We start from the raw sequence: 8,935 nt of genomic DNA, 5'->3' as shown, positions 1-8,935 counted from the left end.
ATGATTCATACGCTACAAGCCTCTCAATAAGCTTGACCCTCAACTTGGGTGCCACAAGAATTAACTCAACAAAGAGAACTCCAACAAGCCTTGAGCATTCCACCAAAGTTGCTCTTCGTGATCTCCTGCACGGACGAGCATAAGAGGCCCTTACAAATCAACCGACTGGAGGCACCCACCAATCAAAAACAAGGCCCTCAACGATCCTCCAATCATTCATCCATCTAGGTGGTGACAACGACCAAGAGTAACAAGAAATCCAAGGCTCCACAATGAACTAATGCCAGTTGATGCAAATCAACTAAGCAAATGCACTAGATCTCCCAAATCTCACTTTAGATAGCAATCAAGCAAGGGAGTGAGTAGGAGGTTTTCTTGAGCTCACAAGAGATGGGCAGTTCAGTTAGAATGTTAAGAGAATGCTCAAAGGGCCGGTCATCCCGTATTTATAAACCCCCACTCAAAACTAGCCTTTGGACTGTGCTGGTGGGTTGTTTTCAGGGTCAATGTAAAAGTTTGGTGACCACCAAAAAACACCCACCGAAGGAACGGTTATGAAGATTCAATGCTCTAGATTAAATCTGATAAGACCATTGGTGACCGCTTCCTCCTGTGCCTATTAGAGAGGTACTACCGGACTTATTTGGTTGCTCCTCAAAGCCTCGGCTCTCACAAACAAGCCATTGGAACTCCAATGGCTATATGACATTTACTCCTATGCTTCTCCATTGAAGGTCACCGGATTAATCCACTGACCTAGAACCTCTCAGGTGCCAACACCGAGAGCTCGAGGGCACCACCGAAAACTTTTTAGCGCATTCTCCGATGAGGGTTAGTGGTGACCACCAGATAAATATTGTGGTAAACCCTAGCTTGTTAAACACTCAGCTTTCATTGGTGACCTGCCCACTAGGGGCACGGGATAAATCTAGTGCGTGCAACCAGATTGCACTAAGTCCCATTTTCTACAAGCGTTTCAAATTTGCTAACTCCAATGTGTTCCAACATGAACACCTTCAACTTAGGCACTAAGTTAACTTTTAAGAAACATTTCTCAGTTACATCTCACTGTGTCACTAGGCCGAATGCATATGCAAAGTTAGTTCAAACCTAGTGGCACTAGATAACTAATTTTGCATTAGAGTTCCCCTCTTAATTAATACTAAGACAATATATCCTAAACCTGACCACGCAATCTATTGCATCTCGACCAGAGAAATGAAAACCCCTAGCATATACCTTTGTCTTCAGGCCTGTTTTCATGTCCTCATCTTTCCAACGTGTGACCTTGCTCTATATGCCACGATCTTCCTCTCATCCATCTCCTAGCCTTGCTCACCACTCAATGTAGACCCTAGCTCAATCACAACTCAATTGAAAGCATTAATCCACTAGTTGTCATTCAATTACCAAAATTCAAACTTAGAGCTTTTAATCTCTTCCTTTTTGGTAATTGATGACAACCGCATCAAACATAGGATTAAATTTAAATTTCAAGCTAACTTGGTAACTATAAACTTCACACAAGTGTAAATTACTAACTTGGTTGGGATGTTATGGTTTCTTATCCAACATGGATACCACTTGAGAAGGATTGGATATTTTTTGAATGATTTTTATAAGAGGGTGCTAAAGTCAACTACCTGTGAAAATGATTTCTATAGGAGATATGCTTAAGAAAACCATCACTAGATGGGTGAAAGGAATGATTCCCATATTATTATCAGTAGCACCTACGTAGTGGGATGGTAAGGAAGGATCGAGCGAGTGTTAAGGTTCTTGGATTCGAATCATGGAGAACGCACAACTTTGGATTTATGACAATGACAAAAAAATCATATGACGTAGTTGGTGAAATGTGGCTGAGGGGTTTGGGCCCAAGTTCAATTTTTCTTTTTGTATTTTTTACATCTTGTGTTTAGAATTTGTTTCCACTGGTGGTAGACTGCCAATAAAAAATCAATTTAGGGTCACACTGATGGTAAAAAACTACCATGAATAGAGATCAAATATACTGTCAGTAGAAATAGTTTTTGTACTAATGAGTAGTATATGTTTTGACGAACTCTTAACTAGCAGCACATATTTTAAGACACTCTTAATAGTAGTGGAGTACTTCACTAGCTGTTATTTATTATCTGTGGGCAGAGTGTGAGTGAGTACTAAACTAGTGCACTACTACCAATTTATTAACATCATGAGATTATGCATCACCTTAGCTGATTTCTTGAGATAAGCATGAATTAATTATATAATTTTCCTTGATAAATCTGCTATTACAAGACTACAGATATAAGAAACTCTTAATTATGAAGCACATATTAGATGGCATGCATTAATAATTGTTTAGATATACAACCACTACTTTAAAATTCACCAACTAGCAGATCCTACTTATACCCCCAAAACTAAAAGCTCATTTGCAAACCAAAATCACACTAGAGCTGAAAGGTAGCAAACAAACATTATGGCAACCAGAGCGGCATCTTTCGCTCTTTACTACATTCTCCTCCTCACATTGTGCTCAAGTTCGTTTCTTGCCTCAGTACAGTTACAATTTGTACTCACTTTTGCTTACCAACTAAACTATTACTATTGCTCTATTTATGTAAAGAGGGGGCAGAGGTTCGAGGCGTTGCTGCAAGTGCTACACCATATTGTGGCAGAAACTTCATAGCCAGCCAGGGCAAATGTGATGATACTAAATGTTGGTCATCGTGCCATGATAAATATTTCAGGCTTCCGAACGTCACTCATGTAGGTGGCGCTTGCGAAACTCCCACCTGTTGCCTTTGTGAGGTAGATTGTGAGTGAAATACTTAAGTCAGCCTGTGCTGATGGTGCATTTTGACATGATGTACCATGTAACAGAGAAATAAAAATACTACCTCTATCTCAAAATAAGCTGCCATTCTAGGATCGGGGGAGCAAACCAAAAGGCTGGCAGTAAAATGATGCTGCTACCCCTGCAACTGACATCTCGACATCTCGCTGCTTTTTTTTTCCTAACTTGTAATCGTCGCACAAGTTGAAGTAGTGCTCGAATTTTTTAAAAGAAAAACAAGAAAACATGGCTGCCTCAAACAAAATCCAAAAGAAAATGGTTTTGGCACTTGAGCTCAAGGACTATCCGCCTCCGTGGGAGGATGTGCCGTAGTAACCACCCCTCAACGAGAGGATGGATGTGCCCTACATACCTGCCCTGTGTGAGGCCATGAATGTCGCATCCCTCCATGGGAGGTCGCTCGTCGGCCGTCCTATGCAATGTTGCGATTCTCACCAATGTTTTTGTTACTCAAGCCGACAGGCTTCATCGACCCTCACTTTCACGTTTACTTTCCTCTAAGGAAAAAAAGATACAGAGATATCCATTTTCAAGAAGTTGCGAACCTAAACATCGCCCAAAATTACATATCCCCTTCATGCCTGCTCCGGTCACCATTAGAGAGATTATTTTTTTTAATAATAGAACAAAGTTCTAGCCTCTACAATCCGATAATGGTATACAACTGAAGTGTTAAACACAAATAAGCATAAGGCTCAAGTTCTTATAACCAGACGTGGAATAAAGCAATAGAGTTTTAGCCCATCTAGGACGAGCTACCAACGACCAGAAAATAACTAAAAGCTACGCCTCAATTCGATTCTGGAAGCGCTGAACTTTGCAAAGACCGCCTTGTCTCCATGTCTCTGCAAGCCACACTTGAACAATGGATGCTCCTCCTTCTATTTATGAATTTGACTTGCATGGTATTTTATTGTATCAGATCTGGTAAAAATCGGTAATGTAATAGAAGAAAAATCAATAGAATATCTGATCATATTATAGAAGAATAGGTGATGAAACAAATATCATATATAGATGACTTTACGTTAATAGATTAGATGATGTGGACATTTTTTGTAATTAATAAGGGATGACATGGATAGATATTGCGGCACTCTAGTTTTTTTTAATGCTAGTTTATTTTAGAGAATTGCTAAATTCTAGTTTTAGAATATATTTTTATATTGTCTCTTGGAGTTGCTCTTAATAAGACACTTAGTGGGAATGATGTGGGCACCTTACATTAAGATATAAAACATCCAGTGGAGTTTAACTTTATAAGAGTATATAGATAATAGTTTTTTTTATATTAGGGCACTCCCAACTAAAAATGCTAAGTTTCTATATTCATTTATTACGGTGCCAACTAAAAGAAAGATGATGTAGCATGGCAATTAAAAAAGTGAGAACAAAATAGTTTCTTAGATAACATATTATGTTTACACTGAGAGTGAAAATATAAAGAAATATGATAGGTCGATGATGGATAGAAAACACATAGCTTGAAAAAAAAAAGATCATTCTGTATATAAATTAATAGACATAGAAACTATACGTGATTTTTTAGTATTATAGAACTATTCTTATTAAATTCAAAATTATTTAACTTCTCTGTAAACTGGAAACGAGACTTTCATTCTTTTCATGAGGATTCCTTTCGTGGTGAGGTTCAAAACTAACTGAAAACTTCTACTTGGAAGTTGCACAATTAAAGTTGGCCAGTTGGGCAATGAAAAGCAGCAGCAGCCAGCGCCCAGCGGCCAAGCGGAGGTGGCCTTATCACGGACGCTCGTCGTGTCATCCTGCTGTTCACCTTTCTCGAAGACCATAGAAGAATTCACATATTCTACTCAGCAAGACGAACATGACGAATCAAGAAGTCATTCGTGTCTCGTCACCTGGCGCTGCATGCATGCTGCCACGTATCCGCCATGGCCGCCACCTCGAGCCAGCGCGCGCTTAATAGGATGGTGAGTTGGTGACCACCAGGCTGCCTTCGTTCTCCTTTCTTGTATTCTATCCTCGCCGTCCGTCCCCGAGACTCCGCCTAGCTACCACCAATACCACCATCTCACCTGCACTCCATTTCAGTGAGGCTAGCGATCAGTACGCGCGCACGCTCCATAAGGGTGAGGGCCGGGGCCGCACAGCCATGGTGAAGCTGGCGACGGCGCGCGAGTGCCGCGCATACAGCCTCGGCGCCGGCGCGGGGTCCGGCACGGCGTCGCGCAACCGGTGGGAGTACATCAACGCCGGGGTGTACATCTTCGTGGCGGTCCTCCTGGTCGGCGGGTTCCTGGCGCAGCTCCCGCCGTGGGGCGGGTGGTCCAGCAGGCCGGGGCTCGTGGTGACCGCGATCGGGCTCGCCGGCGTGCTGGCCGTCAACGCGCACGACCTCCTGGCGCACGTCGCCGGCGTCGATTACCGCCTCGGGATGGTGGCCGGGCTCGACGCGCAGCTGGCCCTCGTCGAGCTCGCCGTCCCCGCCGTGCAGATCGTCGGCACCGTGCTCATGCTCGTCGCTGTCATCTTCTTTGAGATTCAGGTCAGCCTCTTCTTCTCTATAATTTCAGTTCACTCAGCTGGTATTTGACCTTATATGATACATACAGATGGAGAGAGGGTACCGGCACAGCCTAGCCATGCACGGCCTGAACCTGCTCATAGCCGGGCCGGCGCTGTGGTGCCTGGGATCCGTGCACAACATCTGCCAGGTCTACGAGCGTGCCAGCGGGCACGTCCAGCTCCTGCAGAAGAGCGTGCAGATCCCGCTGCTTCTGGGGAGCACCCTCTTCCTCATCGCCGGCATCGTCAACCGGCACGACCCCCGCAGCCGCCACTCTGCCTTCGTGCTACTGGTAATTCAGCATTCACATGCACATGGGCAAATTGAACTGTCAAGTTAGTTGAACTCAGTAGAGCCAGCTGACGTGTATATATATGGAACTCTGCTCTGGGCCGTCGTCACTCACTAATGAGTGCAGGGGAGGAGCTGGGCGTGGTTCTGCCTGTTCGGGAGCCTCCTCTTCCTGGCCGGCGGCGTGCTGAACCTGCTCAAGGTGTTCAAGACGCAGCAGATGGGCGGGCGGGGCCTGGAGAAGCTGCGCGGCGGCGCGCAGGAGCTGCTGGCCCTGCAGAGGGAGGGCAAGGTGCCCCTCATCCTGGAGCACGGCCACGGCGGCGGCGGCCGGACTAGGGGCCCTGCGGCAGGGGCGATGGCGCCGCCGCCACCACCGCCACCGGCAGGGTCCTACAAGGACGCGCTCGTCAGCAGCGCCAGCTAGGAGAGGAACAGCGAATGGCAATGCACCGTACCACCACCATGATGATGATGATGCCAATAAGTGAAGATGCCGTGCGGTCCGAGATTATGATTGGTGTTGCGCCAAGTAGATAGTTGTTCAGGAACTGTACTCTGTTTTTGATCAGCACGTTCGCGCACTCACGACTGGTTGAACAAGATTTACTACTGCAGGGGTGCTGACATGTCGGTAATAAGCGAATAAATTGCTGTCTCTGCTTCGCATCTATACCAGATATGAATAATAATATTGGGATATTTCGTCAGTTTGAACCTCGTAGTTTTGACAAAGAAGTAGACGCCGAAAACCTCTAGATTAAAGAATTCTAAGTCCTAAAGTCGTGTCGATTTGCTGGCCGACGAGTCAGAGAATGGGTAAATTGTTTTGCTGCCCGCCGAGGAATCGGACGATTAATCGGTGGCTAATCTCTACTACAAGGACCAATCTAAGTTCATTCAAAAAAATGTCTCCTGCTGAGTGGTTCCAACCATATGCATTAAAGAAATTGCATCTAGAAAATCGTCTTTATTAAAATCAAGGGCTACAAATCATCCTGAGAGACTTTAACCCAATCATGTGGGCATGGTTGTTTGGATCAAATCTGACTTCAACGCGATCTCTAGAGGAAAGGAAAGCGATCCGAGAGAGAAGAATCATGCAGGATGAAAAGTCCTCCCTGCAGGATGTCCAGACAGCCTTGCGTAAATATAATAGAACAAACAGCACCACGGTACACTACTACTATATATATCTACGTGTGTCTCTTCTCTTTAGGAATAGTTATCTGGAGTTTGGATATTATCAGATCTTTCTAATTGTACTCTTTCATTCTGTTTTCACTTTTCAGTTTGAGCTGGATGAGATAACAGTGAAGTGTCTGTTTTTCGAGTTTGGCGATCCTGGCTATCAGTACAACTTTGTTAAGTAATCTGCTGCTCCCTTATGTGAACGCACGGTAGGGGCAGACATCCAATGGCTCTCCTGCCGCACTGTAGCCACAGCAGGGGCAGACGCCAAAGTCAACCCTGCTACGTCTACCGCAGAACCACCCACGATCGAACCCTCCTATCACCGAAAAAATGAAAAAAAAAACAAACGCACCGAGGACGTTGCCGACGCCGCTAACCAGGCCGCTATCGCCGCCCGAGGAACCCTGCTGGCCGCTCACGGCTACTGCCGGCCGGCCACATCGACGGCAACGCGTAGATTGCAGGCCTGGACGCGACATCGCCGAGGACGACACCGACGGGCTGCACCTAGGGCCTAGACGCGGCATCCTCCCGACCATCATGCGCGCGACGGATAGGGGCGCTGGCGGCAACCACGACCGCCCGAGGAACCCTGCTGCCCGCCCACATCTACTGCCGGCCGCCTACGACGCGACGGTTTTTGCTCTGGTAGTAAAATTTGTTTCTGTTTTCTCGGTGTCCTGCCATCTTGCCAATTTTGTTTTGCTCTGGTAGAAAAATTTGTTTCTGTTTTCTCGGTGTCCTGCCATCTTGCCAATTTTGATTCTCCTTGTTTGATCGAAGGGCAGATTGGATCTCGAGATTTTTTTTTTTTTGCTATGGATAACCAACGACAAGCTGGTGTTATTCTGCAACTTCGATTTGATTATTATGCAGCCTGCTGTTGGCATACTCGGTGTCTGATCAAGCGTAATGGGAGAAGCTCTCAATGATTAATAGAATTTCTTCTTCTCAAGTTCGGATGGTGGAATGATCCTTATATATTGAAGGTGACATTTACTGTTTTGTGTTTATCTGAAAATAGTTTATCTAGATGTTGTTCTTGTTTATTTTATTTGTAGCTGATCCACAATTTGGAAGTTGGATGCGTGAGGGAAATCAAACCTGTTTCTGAGAGGGAAGAAATAAAGCAACTCTTCCTTTCGGTTGGAACAGATGAAAGTAATATTCTAAAATTACAGCCTTCATTATTAGTAGTATTACAAGAAGTTGCAAGAAGTTGATTGCTTTTCTGGATTCTTGTTCTAAACTACTACTATATTGGCCTCTTTCAGTGGCTGGGCATGTTAAGTGATACATCAAATGCTGAATCACGATCTGATGTTGATGATTTTGGTCCATCATTTGTTGAGAAAGTTCTGGACTATGGTTGCTTGACTATGGTTTAGGGTGCGGCCGGACAGGCTCTGCGTGGTGGCTGGGCTACCGCCGGGTCTCCGCTGGATCCGCCTTCCAAAGGCCTGGATATGATCCACCCTAAGGTCGCCTGATGCGCAGAGCGTCGTCGTCTCCCAGCCTGCCTTGCTGCTGCGCGTAGCCGTGGGTGTGGACGGACCCGCCACGGGTGTGGCTAGACCCGCTCTGCATGGTGATCAGCTACATCTGCTATTACTGGTAACAATATTAATATTGCAGTTGCAGGTATGGCTTTAATCCATTCATATTACTATTGCAGGTGCGCTCATTCGGTGGTCATGGTTGGGTTGCAGTTCCAAATTTTACACTCAATGAGTGCTGAATCAATTTTTTTTTGTGTGGTATGTTAACTTCATGGAATATATTTGCAGAAAGAAATTGAAAATGGTTGTGTATCCAACAATGTAGTATGAAGTTTCATTTCTTTTTGCATGAATCTTAAAATTACCATTTTATTCTTGAATATGGAAGCATAATCTTTTTGTTATTTTTAAATACATCACTAAATGTCATCGTATCATTAGCATAGGCATTCTACTATGTCAATAATACTGCAGTTATTTTGGCTACCTAAAAAATTAAAGGAAAGATGTGTTTCTGAGGGGGTGTTTTATGTTTGCACGGAGCTTGTCAGGCCACAC

General features: G+C 44.8%; 1 protein-coding gene across 1 annotated transcript; it reads left to right on the top strand.

The window, feature by feature from the left end:
• The first annotated feature begins 4,939 nt into the window (after window positions 1-4,939).
• LOC136463199 (uncharacterized) lies at window positions 4,940-6,273 on the top strand. The gene is made up of 3 exons (XM_066462213.1): window positions 4,940-5,372; window positions 5,440-5,685; window positions 5,812-6,273. Exons 1-3 carry the CDS (start codon window positions 4,980-4,982, stop codon window positions 6,109-6,111), a joined length of 939 nt encoding a protein of 312 aa, XP_066318310.1. The 5' UTR covers window positions 4,940-4,979; the 3' UTR covers window positions 6,112-6,273.
• The last annotated feature ends 2,662 nt before the right edge of the window (window positions 6,274-8,935 follow it).

The sequence above is a fragment of the Miscanthus floridulus genome, chromosome 7 (assembly GCF_019320115.1).
Source record: "Miscanthus floridulus cultivar M001 chromosome 7, ASM1932011v1, whole genome shotgun sequence".
Taxonomy (NCBI): Eukaryota; Viridiplantae; Streptophyta; class Magnoliopsida; order Poales; family Poaceae; genus Miscanthus; species Miscanthus floridulus.
This window is presented reverse-complemented; position numbering and strand designations above follow the sequence as displayed.

Bases quoted from the DNA above. Each gene is read 5' to 3' on its own strand.
- LOC136463199 (XM_066462213.1), top strand. From the start codon at position 4,980: ATGGTGAAGCTGGCGACGGCGCGCGAGTGCCGCGCATACAGCCTCGGC. The intron at 5,373-5,439 runs GTCAGCCTCTTC...TGATACATACAG, and splicing joins TCATCTTCTTTGAGATTCAG to ATGGAGAGAGGGTACCGGCA. The intron at 5,686-5,811 runs GTAATTCAGCAT...TAATGAGTGCAG, and splicing joins ACTCTGCCTTCGTGCTACTG to GGGAGGAGCTGGGCGTGGTT.